Source organism: Alexandromys fortis, unplaced genomic scaffold (assembly GCF_014885135.2).
Source record: "Alexandromys fortis isolate MF-2015 unplaced genomic scaffold, M_Fortis_MF-2015_v1.1 scaffold_97, whole genome shotgun sequence".
In the NCBI taxonomy this organism is placed as follows: domain Eukaryota; kingdom Metazoa; phylum Chordata; class Mammalia; order Rodentia; family Cricetidae; genus Alexandromys; species Alexandromys fortis.
The window spans coordinates 545,360-570,415 of record NW_026067981.1 but is presented as its reverse complement, the minus strand read 5'-3'; the positions used below and the strand labels follow the sequence as shown (position 1 = coordinate 570,415).

General features: G+C 42.6%; 1 protein-coding gene and 1 long non-coding RNA gene across 6 annotated transcripts in view; one reads left to right on the top strand and one right to left on the bottom strand.

The window, feature by feature from the left end:
- Positions 1-25,056, top strand: part of Dnm3 (dynamin 3) — a 474,394-nt gene that overhangs the window by 435,779 nt on the left and 13,559 nt on the right. For 3 of the 5 annotated variants that reach the window (XM_050158367.1, XM_050158366.1, XM_050158369.1), the window contains 3 exons: positions 3,470-3,634; positions 11,154-11,380; positions 12,214-12,450. In XM_050158367.1, coding sequence (XP_050014324.1) covers positions 3,470-3,634; positions 11,154-11,380; positions 12,214-12,450 — 629 coding nt within the window. Of the gene's footprint in view, positions 1-3,469; positions 3,635-11,153; positions 11,381-12,213; positions 12,451-16,731; positions 17,001-25,056 lie in introns of those variants that run through there. The other 2 variants (XM_050158370.1, XM_050158368.1) reach the window with 1 other exon arrangement.
- LOC126511309 (uncharacterized) lies at positions 3,765-23,306 on the bottom strand. The gene is made up of 3 exons (XR_007594651.1): positions 23,041-23,306; positions 5,906-5,956; positions 3,765-3,848 (listed from the first exon to the last, which is right to left on the bottom strand). It is a non-coding gene; the product is annotated as an uncharacterized lncRNA (long non-coding RNA).

Sequence of the window (25,056 nt, the reverse complement as noted above, 5' to 3'; positions counted from 1 at the left end):
CTCCGACTGCAAAGAATCCAATTGCAATCCTATAATTTAAACAAAGAAAAAATACAAACTCATACACAGCACACAGCCAGAAAGAGGCGAGAGGTTTTGAGCTGGGGTCGGGGTAGAGAAAAGGAACATTCGCTTGCTGCAAGTGCTCTCGGTTTAAAATAAATAAATAAATAAATAAAATCCCACCTACAGACTCTTTCCCGCTCACCTGGGACACAATAGAGAGGCCCGTTCCTGCTTCAGTGTGAAGTCAACATCAATCTGCGTTCTGGATTTCATGATTTCTCTAATGTGTCCATTGTGTTCCCAGAGTAGCTAGGATTTGTGTGAGGCCACAAGTCTACTAGATTCCCAAAAGCTGAGTAGAATGTCAGATTACCTCATTGGCTGTTTGGGAATTTCTTTAACGTTTAATGTTCAGAATTTGACCTTTTTTTAGAAAAAAAATTTCATGTATTATTTGTCATTGGAATCAATAGATTCCAGGATGTTCTTGTTCAGGTTTATCATGTGCGTTGGCCATGTAGACTCCCTGACTCCTCTGCTATTTCCTAGTTTTCTTCTGTCCCTCTCACTCAGTAGCCCCCCCCCCCCGTATTTGTGTGTGTGTGTGTGGATGGGTGTTTAATTTTTTTTTGAGGAAACCCCATCCTGATTTGCATCGTGGCAGAGCAATGTGCAAGGGTCCAGCAAAGTCTATTGTGGGTTTTGGTTTTGCTGTAGGAACAAGCATTCTCACAGGGTAATATGTTATCTCAGTGTAGGTTCACCTTTCTTTGGTGGCTAAGGAACTTTTTCATAGGTCTTGGCCACTTGTACTAGTAGTTTTAGAAGTTTCATTGTTTTAGAAGTATCTTGTTCATTTGTCCGTTTGTTGACTGGAGGATTTGGGGCATTTTAGCATTTGAGTTCCTTAGCTCTTTATAGATTCTAGATATCAGTCTCTTGTCAGATGTGTAGCTGGTAAAGACTGTCTTCTATTTCGTAGGCTGTGGCTTTCCTTCCCTCCTCTGCAGAAGCTCCTTTGTGTCACACACTCCCACTTGCCAACTCTTGGTTTTATTCCGTGCGCCTTTGGGGTCCTCTTCAGAGTCCTAGCCTATGCCTCTGTCCTGGGATGTTTTCTCCCCTAGCCCCGTGTCTGCTGTCCATTCTGATACTTTCATTATTGCTTAGGATTTCATAACGTACAAAAGCAAACGTAAAGCAAAGTAAACTGTTCATTAAGTGTAGTGTGGAATAGGGAGGTTCCGCATTTCTATATGAAATCACATAATGTAGTTTTGTTCCTAGAGGTTCAATGTGTCTTGTCCATTCAAGCTTTCCTTTTTCAGTCAATCATTTGGTTCGAGAATCTCAGTATTTTAATGACATTTTCCTACAAATTTTTAAATTCTGTATTATTTTATGTATAAAACTGGATTGATATAATAGTTATTTTATACTTCCTGCTTTTGAAATCTAACTCATTTTACATTAGTTGGATGGATGTCAGAGCTTCTAGCTCTATCATGCTCCTCTGTGAGGGCCAATAGCCTTGGTGCCCAGCGCCTAGCACTGAGGGGAAGCTCTTCTGCACAGAGTGTTTATAATGGGGTTTAAAACACAATGAATGCTGGAAGTAGGCTCCTGGGGAGGGACCAGGTTGACAATGAAACATTATCACTCCCATTGTTTCCATGAATCTTGTAGGCCAGAGAAACAAACTGGATTGTACTGTCATCTTGCGGAGCCTTACGTTACTTTACATAGGAAACTTCTCCTCCACAAAAGCCTAGGTTCTGTGCATTAGGGCATCTTTGTTGACTTAGGTACACCCATACACGGAGCTCTGTGCGAAGGATAGAGAACTACGATCTGAGACTCTAGTGGGGGGAGCACAGAGAGGAGGATGGCAGATAGTGTAAGCACGTGCGGACGTGAGTTCAGAGGAAGGAGCAGAGCAGGATCTGAGGGCGGCAGGAGCTTGCTGAAGAGGTAGTGGTGGAGCAGATAGGAAGTACAAGGGGAATTTGCACAAGGCTTGCTAGGAAGAGAGGGCTTCCGGGAAGGGGGCTTCTGCGGATAACAGAGAGGTGTGTGCAGTTGTAGCAGTAGTTAAGCTTTTATAGGTAAGGTTTTAACTAGACATGTTTTAGACTCTTTTCATCTAATATATTAGTTTGTCACAAACTTGTTATTTAAAAAAAATAACTATTACACCGATTTAATTCTTTCATGACCCGATACCACTTTTAAGAAAAATGGACCAGCAGTATCCCAGCTACCCCCGAAATCCTCTTCTTCTGTTAGCCCACATCAAAGGATGGGGTCACAACCTCAGAGCAGAAAAGGACCACTAATTTTCAGAGCAAGCATATGATATTTTAACATTTTCAAAGAGATACTTCTGATAAAGAAATTATTATTGATACTTTTGTAGCCTAAAAATTTGAGTTTCATACATGTATATCACATGAGAAAAGACCTGTCATTTATAGATCCAGTTATTGAGTACAGTTCTTTGGCCTGGAGCTGATTGAAAACCTGGCAGATCAAAGTCCATACATTTCCAAAGAAAAGTACTCCAAGCCAATGTTAGAAGCAATAAATTATCACCCCCCCCCTTTACATTCATAATTAAATCTTTCCAAATATGAGAACGTAGCCAGACCGCTAACAATATCTGTATGATGTTTTGAGGTTTAGATGGTTCGACCTGAATTGAAATGGAGACCATTTGTTCTAAATTGATTTCAATGCCGAGGCAATAGGTCAGCTCTTAATGATGAAGATGCCATTCCAGCCCAGCCTCTGGGTGGATAAGCCAAAATTAATTAACTCAAGTCGGAGAGTATAGAAAACAGATGCTTTGCTCATGTTGCACAAATAAATTCTTTGTGTATGAAAGGGTTCTGCTTTATTCAAAGAATAACACATTGGAAGTCAAAATGGCTGGTTTTCCACAATGGAGCCAGCCCTCCGCAGTGGTGACAGCAGAGGCAAGCATTTACACAGCAAATTCCAGCAAGTGCATGAAAGAATCAATTATCTTCCAGATCTCAAATTTGGACTCCTGGCCAGTCCTAGGGGACTGAGGTTTGAATCTGGGCTGATCCAATTCAGAGCAAAGCCAGCAGAGCCAGAGCTACATCAAGGTTATCCTAACCAATAGTATCCCTGGAGGCTGCTCCCAGAGGCTTGCATCTGCATCGGCTGTTTGGACTCAGGCCTCTGGCAGCTTGCCAAGGGCTTAAGCATAGGTCGTTCTCCCAAGGTATCTCGTTAGGTGCGCTGTTTATTTGGTTATTCATCTCAACGTTCATTCAGCATCAGAATGTTTGCTTTTGCTAGAACACGGTGAGTTCAAAGCAGAGTGATAACCGTGAGGTTCTGACTGATTTGAGCAGAAATCCATCATTTGATGTTTGGTATTGTTTTCATTCTGAGAGAATATGAGAGAATCCACATTTTGTCCCCCTTCTGTTAGAATGAAAATGACGAAAATGGCCAAGCGGAAAACTTCTCCATGGATCCGCAGCTGGAGAGGCAAGTGGAGACCATCCGCAACCTCGTGGACTCCTACATGTCCATCATCAACAAGTGCATCCGAGACCTAATTCCAAAAACAATAATGCATCTTATGATCAATAATGTAAGTGACTCAAACTCTCCCCTTTGAAATCTCAACCCTTTCCCCGTCGGGAAATGGATCACCTTTTCTTGAGTGTCTCTGTGATATTTTCTGCATAACCAAGGCATTTACTGCCCAGGTGTGTGGTTCTGCCGCTCTAAGTGGGTAATGGATGAGAGAGAACACAGAGGAAACTTCCAGCCACAGCGCCAAGTTCCTTCTAATTGGCTCTCTTCTAGAAAAGAGCAAAGAATACCATATTCATGGACTTGCAAAGTAAGCAATGAGATCAGAGATCCACACTCGTCCTTGAGATTGAAAGTCAGAGATAATGCTTTAATACTTTTTCACACGCAGAGAGAATGTACAACAATATGATCATTTTTGTCACCTGAAGACTATGGAATGTTCTTTTCACCTAGGAAAGGACTTATTACTTATTTCCTAACTGTGCAGTCAGATATACTGGGTTTTTTTTTGTTTGTTTGTTTGTTTTGTTTTGTTTTTATCATTTTTTGAAACAGGGTTTCCCTCTGTAGGCCAGGCTGACCTGGAACTCAGGGGACCCTTCCTGCCTTAGCCTCCTAAGTGCTGCCATTCCAAGTGTGAACCACTGTGCCCAGTTCAGCTTGGCTGTCTAAGGTAAGGGTGCTATAACCACCAATCTTTCAGAGATTGTAGCCGTTCGTTTTGTCTGGGCCTCTCCTTCTTTGGTTGGTGGCAGTCTGGATGTGGTACTTATCCTGTGCAGTCTGGCTTTGTTCTTTTGGTAGTTTGCTTTTCAAGGTACAAATGACAAAACAGTTAATAGAGAAAATACCCTTTTCTGAATCTTGTTAAATAGGACACCAAGCACTTTCTGTATCTTCACTTTCTGTATCTACATAAATGCCTATGTATTTTGTTTTAAATATATTAAGAATGTGGCTTGTGAGAAGTAAAAAAATCAGATTGCAAAGCTGAAAGAGCCCTAAACTGGAATTCAGGAGAAACCTGAGCACTAAGCCTGGTTCTTGGGCTCTTGACCTAAGGGTTTGTGTCTTCCTTAAGGATTTGTTCCAAAAGGATAGGTAAGCCAAGGTGCTGTGGCAAATGTAAGCAAATATTATGGCTGTTTATTTAAGCACTTTTAAATCTCAAAACACAGAGAATTATTGTTTCTAAACTTCTTCATGACCGGCTTGTCTATAACCTCTAGTTGTGTATGCCTTGATTTTAAGAAGCCCTGAGCACTCAGGCGGCCAACCTTATATTTGACTATATTTGTGTATCCAAGTAAGAGAAACAGGATACTTTGAAGTCTACGCAGCAGGTAAGCAATGAGCTGGAAAAGGAGAAACTATAAATATCACCATGGCTGCTCAGGGGTCAGCCGTCTGACCTGAAGTCCAGCTTTTCAGCCCCACTGAGCTGAAGTCAGTCACTCCTGGAACTTCAGTGGGAAAGTGAAGGGACCTCACAGAACCATCAGACAGTGTGACAGATGTGGCTGCTAGCTATTTAGACAAATCTGAAGTCCTGAACAAATAGTCTGTGTGTCTTGAAAGTTGCCCTCTTCACTTTGCGTAAATGAATTCAGGTTGTTTTGCTGTGGTATATCAGGCACTTGCTTATTTAAACATTTTCCTGATTAGGGATCATTTATCTTTCCACTGTGTGTTAGCAAGAGTCATTAGTCCTGCCTTCGGCTCCAGCTCGCTTTGCTCTGCGTTATATTAAGTCATCAGCACCGGAAATCATACTTCCTGCCTGTGGCTCCAAGTAGTAGCTTGACACAAATTAGTTAAAAGGAAGAAAAAAAAATCCTACTGCAAATCTATTCTACTTTCACCTCAAACATTAAATGAAAACATACAACGCACATCCACACGGGTAATTGTAGCTTCCCCAGCTCCTCGTTGCTGAATTTGCTTACTTTAATGGAATACCCAAACACCCACCTACAGATATTGTTCTTGGAGTGAAAGCTCTGCCAGTTATCTCGAGAGGGACCTCACATAAGAGTCATGGGAAAGGAGACTTCAATTAAGACCTGAATTCCAAGGTCAGAGACTAATAGGAGTGTGGAGGAAACCAGCTATCAGGACGTGCGGCACTCTTAGGAAGTGATGGCGGTCTCTGCTCGACATTTAGCCTTTGCATCTATGAGAATCGAGTGGCAGGCGACGACTTTCCTTGAATATTATTATCGTGCCTCTATTTTTCCGATGGATAAAAACATTTTGTATCCATATTTCTAAATTATATCTTTTTCAAATAGAGAATGAAATCTTCTTCAAACAATGTACTTACATTCTCATGGCATCTCAATGCCCAAGGCTTTCTGTTCATTCCAGATGTATCCTGTTAAGCACAAAGAAACAGACCCAATAAATCAACTGTCCTATACCATGCAGGGAAGCTGGGCTTTTTAAATTCAGTGTGAATTGATGAAATGAGAGAATTGGTAATAGAACCGCAACTAAGAAAAGTAGTCTGAATTCTACCTATTCTGTGAACTGATATTCCATCAGAATGAATAAATGCTGAAGATGGGCTCTCTCTGTCTTCCTAGCCCATGGCCTTTCACCCTGGAAGCGGGAATGGCTGTCTGGCCTCCTGAAAAAGAATATGTTTCAGCCAGCTTTCATAAAGCTCAGGATTCAGTGGGCAGTTTCCTTTGAAAGTTTACATTAAGTGTTCTGCCACTCCGCTCTCCATATGGAATTGTTTAAGAAGTTTAAAGCCAGGCAATAAATGCCTGGCCTCAGACATACTGTAAGCCTTTGTCTATTGAAACCCAGCAGCTGTTTCATTACTTAAACATACCAGGTAACAGCGGCACAAAGGAACAGCGAGTTTATGACAGGCGGCCATGAGTTAAAGTCACAGCAGCAAAGTTGCGTGGGACTTTAAGACTAGCGCACATAAGGGCCCATGATGATGGCGTCGCCTCCGTAGCTCACCCCTCCAGGAGTGCTCCAGCACAGAATGTGGGAATCCAGCTTGATTCTAAAACATGCATGGCAGGTTTTATTTTTGTTTGAACCCCAGGGACATTTGTTCTCTTCCACATCTTATACATGGAAAACTGAGGCACAGAAAGGTTAAGCGCCTTGCCCAGGATTGCACAGTTCAGTCTGATGCTGTCTCTAATCCAGCAGCAAAGAAGATACAAGGGGCCGGGGTGCATCTCTAAGTCAGTCCTGCTCAGAGAGCTCCTGCCCCCACCCAGTATCCCCACAGGATGATCTCCCTGGGCAGTTCCCAGGACTCAAAGATTTAATTAGTGTTCATTTGCACATGAGAAACAATGCCTTAAACCTTAAAACACTGTCTCTCATCCAAACAGACTCACAGAATACACAGTGGAATGTAAAAGTTCGTATGAATTTTTTAAAAACAGAACACTGAAGTCGTGAAACCCAGAGGCAGGCACTTCACACTCGGAAGGGTGCTGCCAAGGCCCCAGGGCCCCTGCAGCTCCACCGTGACCCTCCTAGTCATCCACTCTTTGGTGGAAAAGTAGGTGCCCTAGTTTCAAAACATGCCCTTAACACCAAACCATTGTTCTAGCGTTCAGACCATGATCCGTGTGGGGAAGCTAAACCCAGCAGCTGCCCCTTCCCCACCAAAACGTTCACAAGAGGCTCTCCGGACCTTCAGACCCTACCAAGGAACACTTAACTCTTCCTTATATTTTGCCCGTCTCCAAACTTTGGATCTCTCAGCATGTACATCTTTCTGGCCTCCTTTGCCCAGCATTTTGAATCCATAGAGGTTGTATTTTGTAGAAGAAAAATGACAGAACCAAATCCACAGGGCGGGGGCAGGGGGAGCAGAAGGAAGGGAGGTGGGTGGGTGATGACCTGGGTGGCACATCCCCAGATGAACAAAGTGAAATTACTCAGTGAAAAATTTTATACACGTGAGTGAGCCACAACGCCCTGCTTCATGCAGAGACTACCCTGTAGAGACAGGATTTCAGTGAAACTGTCTCCCAGGCAACCCAACTGTCTCCTGGTGAAAGTGTTAAGATGGCTCAGTCATAACAAAGGAAGTTTAAGATAAAGAGCCAAACATCTTCAGGGGACTAGGGAAGGGTTAAAAGTTAGGAGGAAAACATGTGGAACGTTTTTAATGACCTCACATTCCTTTACAGTGAGCGCTGGGACATGGTGTGGTAATGCCTGTTTATTTAGCCTGCAGAGTTTGAGCTGGAAAGGGATTTTGTGTGTGAGAATTTTTGTGAGCCACACAAAGATGTATAGGTTATAAGGTGTTATAATTAAAAGCATAAATATTGCTCCAAATATCCCGTCCAAGTATAATTGGTCTGTTCTGTTCGCTGAGGTATTTTCCAAATGCTATTATATAAGGAAAATCTACTGAGTTTATAATTGCATTGCAGAATCCTTGATTTAAATATTTGACACCCAGATGGCTCAGAAAACTCCTAAAGTATCTGGAAACACACCCCCATGCAATGTTCCCACCCTCATCAACTGGAGTTGTTGTTCCAAAATCTAGTTGTAGCATTGAAAGGTAAGGATAGGCTAGGCTACCTAGAAGACAGCCTAAACCTTTCCTTACATCGCCCCCAAAAAAGAATGTTAACCAATTCTGGGTCTTTAAGCATTTCTTGACAAATGAAGACATGATGGCCAGCGGGTAAGCTTCAGTGTATAGTATCAGGGCTCATTATTTCATTCCGCAATTGAACTGTTGATTCAGACTTCAGATCTGCTTAGGAACTATTTTTGGAACATGGTTTAAAATTGTATTTAATAGGACCTAAGTGGTATTCAAGCAAAATGTAAATCTTCAAAAGAGCTCAACCCCACTGATCATTGAGGCCAGGGAAATCATCTGGTTTTGAGTTTTAAGTTGCACCTCTTATCCAAGTGTGCGCACAAACACCCCACCATGAAGGTCTGTACAAATGTCTCTGCCTCCATGGACACCTGCATGTGTGCTTAGAAAGGAATAAACCTTTAAAGACCATGAAATATTCCCAAGGCCAAATTGTCTCCCTTCCTTTAAAATCTGACTTTCTTTTTGGCCACTTGAGTGTCAGTTATCCAGGCCAGAGCCACCTGCCACCTGCTATTACCTCCCTTGCTCTTCTCATGCAGACACCGCCAGATGGCTTTTCCTTTGTAATGTTGTTCACAGGTTCCCATCTTTTCCATTCTGTGGCACCGATCATCATTCCATGAATTAAACCATAGCCTCCAATTGGGTCTATCTCTACTACTAAGCTTGCAATTTTTTTCAATTAAAACCAGCTTGATTTTTCTAATAATTTATTTCACTTACTTGTCAAAAGCCTTGCATGGTCTCATACTGCCAAATGGATAAAGTTTAAACACTTTTCATTAGTACCAGAGATCTTATATTTTGCCCTAGATTTACTGGTCAAATTTACTTTTTATACCTGCTCGACAGTTTCCTGAACAGTGTGCATTACATCTCTAAAATGTTTGATTCACTCTTGGTTTATAGGGAACTCTGTTGATTTCCCTACAATAAGACAATCTTGAAGGCTCATCAACACATATTCTGGGTCAGTCTGTCTTTGCAAATCCCCAGACTGCTCAGAAACTCTGTGGGATTGACCCCACAGAGCTACACGCAACTCCAGCTCTCTGTGATCTTAATCTTGGACCAGAACTGGAAGTTATATTCACAGTAATTGACTATACTAACATCTAAGAGTTATATACCAGCTAAACTGGACTGCCCTCCTTCCAATGGTATGAACTACATACCCAACTGCTACATAAAAAAGAACACAGGAAGACATTCCGTCCTCTTAACCCACGTGACCCATTGACTTCAACTGTAGGAGCTAACCTGCCTGCAGCCCTGCGCTTTTGCCCTCTTCCAGTGCCCTCAATTTAAAAAACAATCCATTAAAAAACATGAAACTGCGCTTTAGATTGAATAATAATCTTAACTACAATCCAGGAATCTTAACTGAGCACCTGATAGGTGTCCTGTCATCATTCTGAATTTTAAACAAAAATGTTTTGGCATAAAGTCCAGATATAAGTAATCCAGATAAAATATAGCTTTCTCAAATAACAGAAGAACTGGAAACTTTAAATTGGCTTATTTTTTCTTAGTTTAAGTTAATTATCATACTTGCTAGCTGCTCTAAACTATGAACATAAAGCTGGTTGTATAGATCAATGGTGGAGTCTACACTTACACGAAAGGCCCTGGATGACCAACATGATAAGAAGATAAAAGAAAGAGCCAGGCAATGGTGGCACATGCCTTTAATCCCAGCACAGAGAAGGCAGACAGATCTCTGAGGTTAAGACCAGCGTGGTCGACAGAGCAAATTCCAGGACAGCCAAGGCTACACACACACACACACACACACACACACACACACACACACACACAAAAGAACCTCTCTTGAAAAACAAATAAACAAAATGAAGACAAAGAAATATAAATTGTCTTTTCTAGGCATTTAAACCTCATGATATATGTTGTCAGGAATTTGGTTAGAAGATTTTAGGCTGAACTTACAGCTGTATGACCTTGGAAAAGTCACTGAAATATTTCCTATGTTTGTTTCTGCACCTGTGAAGTTTTATTTAATCATTACGCAGTGAATTAAGTCATAGAACCTTTAAAGGAATTTGGAAAATGTATTTCATTAATTTGCACATTCATTCTCTCATATTTAGTATGGACATGCATTTATATTCAATGATATCGGGACATTTTATCATAGGTCAGCTGATATAGCCTCCTTCCTGTCATATAAAGTGGATGGCTGATGCTTAGATCTGATAACACATGGGGACTGGGCCTCTTTCCTTCTCTGTTATATACCCTTTCTATTCCCATCCTGCTACAAGTTATTGCTCAACTAAGGCTTATGTGCTTGTTTATGTATCTGTTGCATCGATGAAGCCTCATGTCCAGTCCTCTGGATAGTTAACTGACTTTTCTTGTAAACTTCTAGAAAACACAATGTGTCCTTTTTACTTTCCTGAAAATCAGCTTACATTATAAGTATATATACACACACATAATGTGTATATATATAACTGCATTATGTAAATATATGCAACTATAATCAGTATTTAATATCCACTTATATGTACTAATTTTGCTTTTTACCATATCCTGAAAACTTCAATAATGTTTGATTATTTTGGTTAAAAAAATCTAGCTAAAGGATTAGGGCTGCTACGGAGTAGAAAACTTGTTGAACTACAAAGCTTACTTTGCAACATCTATTGAAAGTAATGCTGCTCATCTCATGGGACCTTCCTGTTGCATAAGTCTAATGGCTTCTAACAGCCTCACGAGACCTTCCCACAGCTAACGAGCCCTGCTCTTGTGGTAGCAAGGTTTGTCCTTTCTTCAGCTCTCATGCCATCATTGTTTTGAAAGTCCAAAGGCAGAGGGGAAACTTTTCTGTGCACCAATGCAGAGGCAAATAAGATAGTTGTATGCCGTTTCCCTTTTCTCCACATTCCTGGGCTATAGCCACAGAGTCTGTGTCTGTTCCTTCTCATTTTAATCTTTCTTACAGGTTAAAGACTTCATCAACTCTGAGCTCCTAGCACAGCTCTATTCTTCTGAGGACCAGAACACTCTGATGGAGGAGTCTGCTGAGCAGGCTCAGCGCCGGGATGAGATGCTCCGAATGTACCAAGCCCTGAAAGAAGCCCTTGTGATTATTGGTGACATCAGTACAGCCACTGTGTCAACCCCAGCCCCACCTCCAGTAGATGACTCCTGGCTCCAGCATTCCCGCAGGTAGGGAGGAAGCTCCATGGCACCTGAGTTCTACTGGCCGTGTCCACTCTGTTTCTAAGGACACAGACCCTAAAGGAAAAAGGGAAAAGTTCAGCAGGGGTCAAAGTGTGCCAGCTCCTTTAATGAACAAGTTTAATGAATCCTTACAATGAAACTTGATATTTTTTTTTCTTGCTGTAAAAAGATACCATGATCATGGCAACTCTTATAAAGGAAACCATTTCACTGAGGTGGCAGCTTACAGTTCAGAGATTCAGTCCATTATCATCATGGTGGGGAACATGGCAGTGTGCAGAAGACATGGTGCTGGCTACATCTTGATCATAAGGCAACAGAAAATGGTTGGTCTGCCACACTGAGGGAAGCTCTAGCAAAAGAGACCTCAAAGCCCACCCCCACAGTGACACACTTCCTCCAACAAGGCCATACCTCCTAATAGTGTAGTTTCACTCCCTTTGGCCATTTTCTTTCAAACCACCGCATGGTTATTAAAAGAGTAAAATAGTGCTGAGTTTCCCCAGATGAAAAGATAAGAGTGTGGATTATGATATATATCATATAGATATATATATATATGAGAAAATATTCACATACCTATATGTTTAAAAGAAACGCCAGCAACTGCTATTGATTGTTTCCAGAAAGTGGGGAAGTAAACCAAAATCTCAGCATTTATCCTTTCATGTACATGGTCATCTTATAACACATATCAAAGTTTTATAGCCAAAAATAAATTAATTTTAAAAGGCAACCAGGAAATTACAAAACTGCTTTTTAAAATGTTAATTAAAAAAGAAAGACTGCACAATTGAAAACTTTGTCTCTTTTCTCAGGTCACCTCCTCCAAGTCCCACCACCCAGAGGCGACCAACTCTAAGTGCTCCCCTCACAAGGCCCACATCTGGCCGCGGACCAGCCCCTGCCATTCCTTCTCCAGGTCCCCACTCTGGGGCTCCTCCAGTCCCATTCCGCCCTGGCCCATTACCTCCTTTTCCTAGCAGCAGCGACTCCTTTGGAACCCCTCCTCAAGTCCCATCCAGACCTACGAGGGCGCCCCCCAGCGTTCCGAGGTAAGCCAACTGTGCTGCAGGCGCTCCCCAAGGTCCTCCCTGGTTCTCTTCTCAGTGTAACAGACATATTTATTTGAGAAACAAAACCAAACCAAAAAATTTTGCAAACATCTTACTGTACATATTAGTGATTTTCACACTGGCAGTTGGGGCAGTGAGCACAAGACAAATTCTGGTGCCTAAGCCTAGTGGAAGCCCTGTGTGTGATCATTGGAGCCTCTCATTTACCAGCTGGCACAGACTTGAATCTCTCATTTTTGAGACCAAAGCAAATGGGACCTGGTGAATGGTGTTTTACCAGCTGGGTAGTAGAGCCCAACCCAGGGCTTTGAAAGAAACAGCTGTGTGTAAGTCATGAGGTGCATGGACTAAGATCTTGACTTCTCCATTACCCAAAGCAATCTAGAAAAGCATTGACTCGAGGAACTTTATCCGTCTGCTCTTTGCACTATGACCCCAATATCACTAACTTTAATGTAAACTAAGAATAGTCTAGCCAATTGATCTACAGAGATTGTAATGTAGACCTACGGATTATGTATCAGATAGACGGCTGTGTAATTGAATAATTTTGACAACTCTAAGCAGATTTTCTGGTCTAGTTGTCAAACAATATAAACTAATCAGTAATGGAGCCTGAAACGTCCTGAGTTAAAGCTAGATTCTTACCTTCATCCATGCGGTCAATATACAGTCATTTCTGACATTTTCCAAGGACGTAGGTAATATGGAGTTTTACCCCCACAAAATCAAAAAATGTAAAGACAAAAGTGTCCCATGCATGAAGTTAAACATTGTAGATCAGAGAATTAGAATATTCACATGCCCCATTCAGCAAAACCTGAAGAGAGCTGTAACACACAGCCCTGCCCACCCACCCACGAAGCATCTTTATCACTGTGGCGCTTGTGTTTTGATCCTCAAGGCTTTAGTGGTAATGGACAGAGGAAAGAGATCCCCAAACTGCTAGACAAAAGGGTGTGCAAGAATAACTTAGCTTTGAAGCCGTAAGATCTGGGTGATGCATTCACCCCCAAGATAGAAGTTCCTCATCGAGGAAATAAAGAAAACGGTGGTATTACTGCTCAGATCTCAAGATGAGACAATACTAGTAGACTTCTGATTTGTCTGAAACTGAGCTAAATTTTAAGTAATATCTATTTTGCTCTCAATATAAGTGTTGTCCTAAAAGTTTCCCACATACCTTTGTATCTAAGGCTCAAGCATCCAATAAAATAGACTATTATTTATATTTTACACATAGATAATGGGGTGAAACAGCTTGCCCAGTGTCATTCCACCAGGCCTCAATCCCTAGCAGCCTGACTTGAGAGCCCAAGCTCAACCACCACAGTGGAGGCTGGTCCCCGGGGCGCTCAGAGCCTGACATTTCTGCTATCGTGGCTCTCCTGTGCATTGGAGGATGAGTAACAGCGTCCCTGGCCTCCAGTCACTGGCTGTCAGTTGTGACCACTGAAAATACAGACAGGCTGCTGTTCCTCAGGGAAGTAAACCCCTACTCTCCTTGTCAACCACTGCTCTGCAGTGTGCAGAATTTCCTTTCCACATCAAAAACATGCATTTCAACATTGAATGTTGCTACAAGCAAGATCGAGTTTATTGTTTTAGAAAACCTCAAATTGACTGGGAAAGTGTCTGCCGTCTGCTGCTGAGCCAGGATGGTATGGAGGCTGTGAGGGAAAGGGGGAGGGGAGGGGAGGGAAGGGGTGTGAGAGTGCGAAGGCAGAGTCCAGAGGGAGCCTTGAACTCTGCTGTTTTGTCTGTTTTGCTATGAGAAGGAGCCAGAAGGACCTGTGGCGGTGCAGCACTCGGGAATGAGTGTGCATGTCTTGCCTGCTCGCTTGACCGCTTTCCTTCTTGGTTTCCAACAAGCCAGCTTGCCAGTGCTCTTCAGAAAAATCAGCTTTCGGATGCTAAACTGATCTGCTAAGCAGGGTGGAGTTAGCTTTGGTATTTCTGAGCTTGCACGCAGGCAGAAGGGTGGGAGTCAGTAAGTCACGCTGAATTGCCAAGGAGGGGAGCCACCAGGTTTAAGAAGACCTCACTTGCTCATAGGGGAATTTGTAGGACAACAGTTGAGCTATTCAGAATTTTTAGAATGCTCTCAAGTTAAAGCCAGACTTAACTTGATCTGACTTTGTGTACTGCCCCAAATTTAAAACAGAAACGAAGAGTTTGAATTGAAAGAGGGAATGCTGGTTGTTTTGTGCTGAGCCCTCAAGATTGAGGGCCAGCAAAGCAGGCTGGGAGGGAATCCCTGTGGTGGGAGTCACCTGAGCAGAGCTGGAGGCCAGGCAGGGTCCCGACGCCTATTAAAGCCTTGCTTTAGATGGAAGATTCTGAACACACGCCTGTTTTTAATAAAAGCCAGAGCAGGAATCCTACCAAATGCAAGCCAGAAATGAGGTTTAAGATTTCAAAAAAAAAAAAGAAAGGAAGAAAGAAAGAGAAAGAAAGAAAAAAGAAAGAAAGGGGGGAGGGAGAAAATGAAGAAAGCTCTTATTGAAACCCCTTGCTCTACTGTCTATATATTATTCTCTTCCTTCCATAATTTGCTTCCATTTTCTCTAAAAAAAAAAAAAAAAAAGAAAGAAAGAAAGCCCCCTATCCATCATCTCCAGGAAAACAATGTTTAGCTTTTCGAGTAGAAAATCCAATCTCCCCACCCTCCCTACCTACAAAGTTCTTTGCTTTCTTAAGGGACCTTCTTCTTTTTCAACCAGAAACTTACAACAAGACAACACAGCACAAAAGGTCACCTTCTAGCTTCCTGTGGGCCTTTCATGTGAAAAAGACAATAACTGAATTTCTAGAGGCAAAATCTCAGCCACCCTACTATGTGCCTGGGCAGTTGTCCTTCTGATATTTTGAATGACTTATTTTCACCCTATTTCAAGGTCATCAAAGCCCTTGGCGTGGCTCAGGAACCTTGAATGCACTGTCTTTTTAACCAGAGTCTTTACTGGATATTTCCATTTTAGTACAAAGGGAGAGGCAGGGGCAAGGTGCTGGAGTCATTTTTGGCTCAGCTATGCTCAGCTTCTCCAGCAGGCTGTTCTGGTCTCTGTGTTTGGAGCCTTTTGGTGGGAGAGCAGGAAATGCTGCAAACTACACGCCTGTTGTAATCAATTCCACCCGAACTGGGGAGCATCATTGGGAGACTCACTAGCACGCATGCTTCTGTCATTGCTAAGCTGAGTATACGCACATCCGTGATCTTTGGGATGTTTTATTCATGGCTTGACTATCTCCATTCAAGCTCTCTGTTTGAAAATACACGCCAGCCAGGGCTCTATTTAGAAGGATGGGCTCAAGCAAAGAGCACCACCTCTTTGGAGTCCCACTTCTCTTCATTGCAGATCCCAGGCATCATCAGACACCAACGTCAGGCTTAGCATAGCTATTTTCAGTTACCGCTTCTTAAAATTAGTTAATTGGAGCTCGCAGCCTTTGACATTAAGAGAACTAATGAGCTGAATCGGAGTGTGTGTTTCCTGGCAACGGCGAACCCTGGCCCGGTTTCCCTTGTCATCTCCCCTTCCCTTGGACCAAGCTACAGACAAAGCTGTTTTGCAGTGGTCAAAGGAGAGAAGGGGAGGGGAGGGGCCTGTAGCCAAGGATAAAGAGACTTCATTTACCTCATCACTCAATCTTCCACTTTAAAAAAAAAAAGTTGAACTAGAGAAACCCTTTCTTTGACCCACCCTCATTCACCATCCCTGATGGCTTCTTTTTCAAAATGGCCCAGCCTGGTTTCTATTTGGTTTTTACTTCAGCTCACCTAGGTGACAGAAATCAAGAAATGGTCCTTTGGGAATTCCCAAAGTGAAGACGAAGTAAAGCCCCCATAGTGTGTGGGCAGCCGTCAGGGCAGCATCAAGACTTGACCAGAGGTTCTCACTGGTGTCTTCTATGATTTCCTGACTTAAGATAGCACACAGGGAAGCCCCACATCTCAGCATCCTCATGACTAAGCCAGCTATGCGGAAAGATGTATAAATCTCTTTCCAAAGACATCACAGATACCCTCATATTGCAGAAGTTAAGGCCAACTGGCTTTCATCGTAATTTAGTTTTCAATGTTTGATCTCTGTGGCCTGCCTTGTCTAACCCTAATCCCAACTCTTCCATTCCATTGGCTGTTCATTTCAGTTAATACAACATCCCTTTTACTTGGGGGTTTCATTAGCCAGTCCCCTGAACTTCAGGACAAACCACAAACCCGTCATTCTTATATCTTTGCATCCCCCCCACGTCAAGGTTTGGCGCCGTGAAGGAGGAAGCTGCCGAGCCTTGAAGTCGTGGGGCTCAGCGTCCATGGAGATTAAACAACCCGTGTGACTAGCCTGGGTGTCACTCCCCTCGGGTCACACATGGAAACATCCTGACTTCCCTGCTCTTCTCCTGAATAGCCCTCTAAAACTGATATTTTTAGCAGCCAAGTGTCGTTTGGACAAAGGATGAAATCACCTTGTGATTTGTGATGTCAGCTGTGAGCATTCTGGTCTCCCCCTAGCCTTCTTCCTTTAATAAAAAATAAAAATTATAATCAGATTTTATGATTTGTCAGGGAACTATTTTTTATTTTTAGCAACTGGATCTAAAAGTTTTTAAAAACCCATATTATTCAAAACTATAATTGCTAAGAACAGAACAACTTTGAGTCATTGTAACAAATCCTTATTTTCCAGGTATTTAGTGAGGCAACCATAGTATAAGAAAAATCTGGTACTGGAACCTCCAAATGTAATTAATAATTTGCTGAAGGTTCAACATGAGTTGTAATGATGAGCTCATGGTTCTTTAATGAAATGAAAATTTCAACCACTGTTCACTAAAGCAAACGTCCACTTTAATTTAAGGGCCTCTGTTATGTACACCGCCAAAAGCCCGTTCTGTTTACGTGATGATTCGTATTCCAGTGTCCTGTTACAATTCTTATGACAATGTACTGAAATGAAGCAAGGGTTAATGTCAAAGGTTTTCACTCTTCAGAGCCTGTTTCTAATATGGCTTAAGGTTAGATTATCTTGGCGGGTTCCTCCTTGGGTCTAGCAAAGTAGAATGTATTTTATACAGACGTTTCCATCCTGCCATAGACCAAATGGCTGGCAGTCTGTTTAAGTGAGACCCACATACACCACACAAGTGTCCCAAAGGTCAGAATTTGTGAACTTCGTGCAAGTGTCTAGGCAGACATCGGTTTGCCTTTCTGTTTTCATTGTGTCCCTGATCTATTTTACATATCCTATGCTGCAGGAGAGTAAAAACAAAAGTGGAAAATGAGACTTACCTAATGCAAAACACAAATAACATAAATACAGACAGGAGACACCTCATCCTACCCTAAGCTGCTTGGCCTAGGAGTGGAGCCAGGCATTCAGTTAAGCAAACACAACTGCCTCCATGTCCCACGTCATTAACAAATAACTCTAGGTTGCTAAGCTCAGTCACTGCAATGCAAGCCCTTCTGCATTTTAGGGTGCCCAGTTGTGCCCTGGGCTTCACCCGATTGATAGAGGAAGACAGCCAAGACAGGAGTCTGGCCAAGGAGGCACTGGGCAGAGAGAGCACACAGTTGGGATTATTTTTCCTGTGGCTAGTCAGCAGCTGGAATCTGCTGAATGTTCCTATATACAAGTTGATGTCAGCTCAGAGAAAAGGGGAAAAATACCCCACCCAGTGTAAGCAGACACGCCAGACTCATGGACAGGCTTAAGCCAGCTAGGACTCGAGTCTCATCACCACGGTCTCTCATTCCCCTCTCTGGAAGAAAAGGATGATTTTCAAGAAACCTCCACACTCAGACACTCCTGCTTAGATATTTTTCAAAGGCTTCAGAGACTCATGATGTATGACTCCGTGGCTCTTTTATGTCTAACTTTCAGCCAGGCAGCAAATTATGAGAACAGGCTTTTTTTTTTTTCCATTCCTCCAACTCAGCAGCTACTATGAGAGATTAAAAGTGAGATTTAGACAAACCTTGCTAGACAGCCAGGAAATTCAAAATAAAACCGTAAATGCAGCATCTTGCTCTACGGATGTGCTCGGGACACCTAACCCCAGCAGCAGAAGAAAGGAGGGGAGGACTTAGCTGCGGGTTGGATGGCTTTGCCTGCTTGTCATACTCCTACTTCTGCTTAAACATAGAATTTCCAAAGTGCCTGATATTGAAATTCCTTAGCTTACTCATGCCAACATATTGTAAGCATTGTCAGGGGGACCCTCTGAATCTAAACACATATTTACACCCTTTAGTTGCCAAATGGACTCCATCTGGCTCACTGATGTTGCTGCCAAAGGGGTATTATACTTTTGGTCAGGCTGGAGTTTTCAGTGCCAGAGCGAAGGTTTCTGGGAAGGCTCTGGGTCTGAGAGACTGTACATGTTTGTAGACGCCACATCATTTGAGTATTTGTATGTGTAGATCACATGGCAACTCTAACCCAAAATGGAATTCCAACATAGGATATTGTTGCATGCCACTGGGTTTTCAGGAACCCCCCTCCATGGCATGGTTCATGCTTCACATCTGGCTGCTCTTCAGGCAGCAGAGCCACATGATAGGCAAAACCACAAATACCAAATGCTCCAATGTCTTATTTTTAACCGTTCCCATAAGCACGGAGAAATAGCCACTCTTGTTTTTCAGTCAAAATAATCAGTTCACACGAATCATATGAACTCATTCCATCCACAGGCCTGGGGGAAGGGGAGTTATGGAAATGGCAATTGGCCAAATTCTCCATGTCTCCGCATCATTGGGGCAGGGCAGAACCCCCTGATTTCAATTACTCAGAGAGAGGAAATTGTTCATAATGGAGATGATCTAAACACCAGAAAACGAGACAAAGTATGGTTACTCTCCTCCCTGCTCTTGTGGGAACCCCATGAATGTACAGGTAAAAATGAGGTTAAGCACCAATCAGCACCCTCCTTTTCCTGTTTCCTTGATGGGAAAACTGGTAGAAAAAACACAGAGAGAAGAAAATAAAGACTAAATCGTCATAGAGACTCTACCACAAACATATCCAAGGCTTTCGTGGAAAATTTGGAAACGAAAAGAAGCTAAAATAAAGGTGGACATGGCAGCATTTACCTATAGCCCCATAACTTAGGAGGCTGAGGCAGAAGGATCATGAGTTTGAAGCCAACCTGGGCTCCATAGTGAGTTCAGGTCATCAAGATCTATAGAGTAAGATCCTCTCTCATCTCCATCACCCTCCTTCCATCCAACAAAGGAGGGGCCCCAGGAGGCTTTCAGTATAATGATTGGCTTCTGGGGTAAAGAATTAAGGAAACATCAGTGAATGTGTTAACTAGACAAAGCATGAGAAGAATTTCCCTTTACTTACCTAGGACTGACAGCAAAATAAAATCCATATTCTGAATCCATATTCTGTATGTAAACCACTGGCATGAGAGCCAACTTTAAGTTTTAGAACTACCAATAAATAGCAGCACTCAGAAAAATCCCTGAAACGCATCAGGAGACTTCAGTCAACCTAGTGAGATGCTCTATGGTTCAGTTCAGGAATCCGTAATGAGTAGATGTTGATATAATTGCTTGTCTATAATGTGCAATGGTTAGTGTTCTGCCCCCCAATGTAATTGTTTACATTGCCTTAATACTTTCAGTACTCTAAATGACTCTATCAACATCTTAATATTTAATACTTGAAAGAGAGTCAGAATCATTAGCTTTTAAAAGCATGGTTTTCTGTGAACTGGCACATTGAGCTGATGCTGCTTTTTGACTTTCTTCCAATCATGGTCTCACAGCTTTTGCTCTGTTTTTACTCAAGGCCTTTCTTCCGTGAGTCTATTTGGTACGTACTGATAATTCATAGTCTTCTGGATGAGCGGACATTACATGGGGACACCCATGTCAGTGCCACTCTCCAGTCCTGCTATATTGTTCCCCAGTGCCCTTCCCTGCAGAATGGGGAATTTCAGTGAAAGTCTAGGGAGAGCCCAACGAACCTTTGCAATTTACAAGTGTTTCGTGGTCTCCCTAGTGTTTGCAGTTCTCGTTTGAAATGCTATTTTTGTCATAGGGATTTGCATATTTTACTTTTCCCCCTGCAGAATCTCTCCCTTTGGTAAAAGTGAAAGCACATCTTCCAGTGTAATCAATCCTGTGAGAGTAGGGAGGTCACACTGCTGTCTCGCATCCAGAGGGCAATGTTGACTTGGAAAAACAAGGTTTAGGAACATTCCTTCTTACTGCAAATCCCTTGCAGCCCCCCCTCCTTTATTTATCCCTGATCTGATTTCCTTTGTCACTCTGGCCCCACACACCATTATGTAGAGCAGTCTTCCGCAAGTTACTTATGGTGGACACCTGCCTTCTAGCTGGGCTTGGCAGGCCAGCAGGATGAGGTAATAATCAGAAGAGAATGTTCTGGTTCTTTAGCCACATCCACGTACAGTTTTACTCAAAACAGCTCTCTGCGGGTGAGAACAGAGCGGCTTTGAGATCCCTCTGTCTAACATTCTGTGGGAGCCTGGAAGAAGAAAACTGTAAACGTTTTTGATCCTTCTAGAATAATGGAAATATAAATGATATCTACCTTGGCCCATCCTCTCAAACTGTTTACACACAGATGTGCACGGAAACAAGACCCTCGCATTTATAAACATTTTGGCTCTATTTTCACTAAGTCCAGCCGACATCTTAAGCTCTTCTCCATGTGGCTGTACAGCTCTGGTTTCCTAAGAGCATATTTTGTGAAGGATTTATCCAGGGCGATGGCCGTCTCTGTAAGACAGACGCCTGAAGGACATATGGTTTCCATAGATTTTCTGTCTAGACTGGCTTTATTTAGTGACTCTTGGTCTGAATTGGTCTAGTTAAAGTTTCTGCAGGAGCTTGTATAAAAATTTCAGGTGTGGGCACACCATCAAGGCGTAAGACAAAAGCTTTGACTTCGTATTGGCAAGAAAGTAGAAGGGATCACTGACCGTTTTCCTTTAGGTTAAGTCATTCCGATCATGTTGAATGGCCGCTCACCCATTCCACCCACAACCACCATCCAGAATGGAGGTAACTATTAGTCTGACTACAGCTAAGTCCATACACCCCTCAATGTTTTCCTGAGAAAATTCTTTGTGTTGCCAGTAGGGTGTGTGCATATGTGTGTGTGTGTGTGTGTGTGTGTGTGTGTGTGTGTGAAAGCTCTAATTCTTTCTTTACATGGCCCAGGGGACCTATGATTTCTTGCCCTTTTAGCACCAATTTTTACAAACACAGCATTTTTCTGACTTGAAGGAAAAAAAAAACTAACAAGCCACTGAGCAAGGGACTCGACCATTTAGTATTTCAGTAGCTCCTTCAACCAACAATGAAAATTCTGTTTTCAAATGTGGTTTCTGAGCCAGTGTTCAAGGCTGCTCTAGAAACAATAAGATCCTTTCAGAAGGAAAGAATAACTTCTCGGCTTGCCCAGAAGTCAGCTTCGCTCCCTCTTTTGTGAGAACCCTGTTTAACTGCTTCACAGCGATAGGCTTGTGGAAAGAGAAAAGACTGTGGGACACTCTGCACACACACACACACACACACACACACACACACAAAGTGCTGTCACTTGGCCTCTCAGTGAGCATTTAATTTCTCTTCCTCACATACTTGTTAACTGACATGGCAGCTCACAAGGCACAATGCCTCTCTGTTTTTCTGTTTGCTTTAATTTTTTTCTTTTGTTTTTAAATTTTTGAGCTCTAAGGCATATTAGAGCTCCCCCTGCTGGATTTTTTAAGAACACTATTGAGTAGGCCATGGGTGCATGGCAGTTCTTTGTCTCCATTTTTGCCAGTCAAAGGGCAAGAAAAGTATCGTGTGGTGCATTTAAAACTGACCTCTTGACTCACCAGGTGTCACCAGGCAGGAGTAAAATGTTGCTGCAGCCTGGTCTTTTCTAAATCTTTTGATTCAGATTGATTTTTGTCCCAGTAAAACAATTTTTCAAGAAGAAATTGGCCTGCTCACCTTTCCAGTTATAGTTACCTTTTCTGAACAACGGCCCCAAGCCCTACCCCTCTGCCGGAAAGACATCCAAGGTCTCTCTCACCTTTCTAAAGCAGATGTGAGTTTTACTGTTTCAACCAGAGCAGCAGATTTCTGTCTTTTCTCTCCCTGCTCCTGCTTTTCTCTTTTCCATGACTTCAAATGCCAGGGGACGGCATATCCCAAAAGTGGAAGCTTCTGCTTCCCTTAGCTGCTTCCGGGTTACCTACTTCTGAGCCTCACTTCCTTCCTCCAGACTACAAAAGCAAATTCTCCCTCTCCTTGAGCCTGAGGTGAGAGCGAGGTGAGGACCAGGGAAGGTTAGGGCAGAGGAAAAAGAGAGACAAGAAAGGGTCTAGTACTTACCATTGATGGAAATGGGGTCTATGGAACAGAGTCCCAGGAGACCTCTTTCCAGGGGAGAGAGGGAGGGAGAGAGAGAAGAAGAACTTTAAGGAAGAAGGAGACAGGATAGGAAAGGAGGGAGAGATTCACTGGAAGGAATGTGATTTGACTTAACTCAATAGCCCTATGCTGTAAATTTCTGGAAAACCAGGTCCTACCTCTGTTTTCTCAGTGTCTGTTCTTGTATTCACTTCTCTCCATCTTCTTTAGCCCCTTCCTCTCCTCAGCTTACCTGTTGGTAATGATACAGGACAGAGGCCAACATAGAAAAAAACAATATCACAACTAGTCTTTTAAACATAGTTTCATACACTGAAACACCCTCTAAGCTCTCCAAGTTGTTTCATCACTTTGTTGGGATGTGAGGTAAACACAAGTCACATGATGCTTGTGATAAAGGGTGGGAGATGCTTGCTTTCTTAAACAGTAGCACTCTTCCGGACCTTTCCTTTACAGACGCCTATTCCCATTTCTGGAACACCAGACCCTCAACTTTTCCTATGCTCTAGAAGTCTCTCTCTATCTCTCTGTCTCTCTGTCTCTCTCTCTGTCTCTCTCTGTCTCTCTCTGTGTGTGTCTCTCTGTCTCTCTCTCTGTGTCTCTCTGTCTCTCTCTGTGTGTCTCTGTCTCTGTCTCTGTCTCTCTCTCTCTCTCTCTCTCTCTCTCTCTCTCTCTCTCTGTCTCAGCCAGAACTCCAAGTGCCCCTTCCACTCTGCTAGCACTTAGCTGCTGTTGTCACTGCCAACCTGTCTCAGTCCTAACAAAAAGCCTTCCAAACCGTGTGATATTTCTTTGCTCATCTGTCAACATAGCACCTTGTATATGCACGGGGAAAGAAAGAATGCAAAATGAGTTGACCTGCAATGCTTACTCAAAATTTACTTTGGAGGCTGGCCCCCATGCAGTGTACTTTTAAAATATATATATTTATTTGTTTATTTTACATCCCAACCAGTTTGCCTACCACCCAGTCCACTCCTCCTCTGTTTCTGTTTAGGAAAGGGCAGGTCTTCCACGAGCAACAACAAAACATGGCATATTAAGTTGTGCTAAGACTAAGCACCTCCCTTTGTGTTAAGGTTGGTCAAGGCAACCCAGTGCAAGTAGGGCCATGCAGTATATTTTATAAACCGATAAAAAAAATACACTTTCTTTCAGTAAATCTCCTGAAATAATCTGAGTCAATGTTGTTGTAAAATCCTTTTCCTCATCTTCAACTGAGACAGACTTAAAGGGAAGGAGTCATCATTAAAAAGCTGGGTTGCTTTTGTTGCTGTAGGCATATTGCATCAGACCTGCTAGGGAAACATAAATCAGATCTATAGAGCAGTCTAAATAAACTTTAACAAAGCACATTTTATTTCTATTTGCCTCAGAGACTAACTTATTGTCACCAAATATTGTATCCAATTTTCTCCTTATGCTCTCATTTCAAGTACCATAAATTGATTCTTACTTTCCTAGTGATAAATTTGTATACATATACAATCAAGAGTTTATTCTGTTATTCTTTTTCTTTTCTTTTTTTGGTTTTTGGGGGTTTTTTGGTTTGTTTTATTTTGCTTTCCGAGACAGGGTTTCCCCGTGTAACAGTCCTAACTGTCCTGAAACTACAATAGAGCAGGCAGGCCTGGAACTCACAGTGATCCGCCTGCCTCTGCCTCCCGAGTGATAGGATATTCTGTATTCTGACAGTAGACTATATGTCATCTCTTAGATGTAGTGAGTCGTATTATCTTTAGACCCTTCAAACAGACACCAGGCTTTCTATACTTTTTTCTCTACTTTCATCCATTACTACAAACTATTCTCGGACAACAATGAGCTTGGTGACATTCCTTAGGCCACAAAAGGCAACAAACCTGCTTGTGGGTACCCAGCACCCACACTTAAGGGGAAAAAGGTTGAAAATGGTATGTGTGTTGGAAATATGATTCCAGTATTGAGAAAGGGGAGACAGGAAGGATCCCTGGCACTTACTGGCCAGCCCTTCTAGCTAAAGCCAGGAACTCTATCTCTAAAATTTAAGGGAAAAAAGTGATTGAGGAAGACTCTGACATCAACCTCTGGCCTGCCTAAACACACACACACTTGCACGCACGCACACACACCACCCCAAAGCTGGTGAACAATGTAGTCTATCCTGGTGGAGTCTCCCTGAACCCATTAAGATT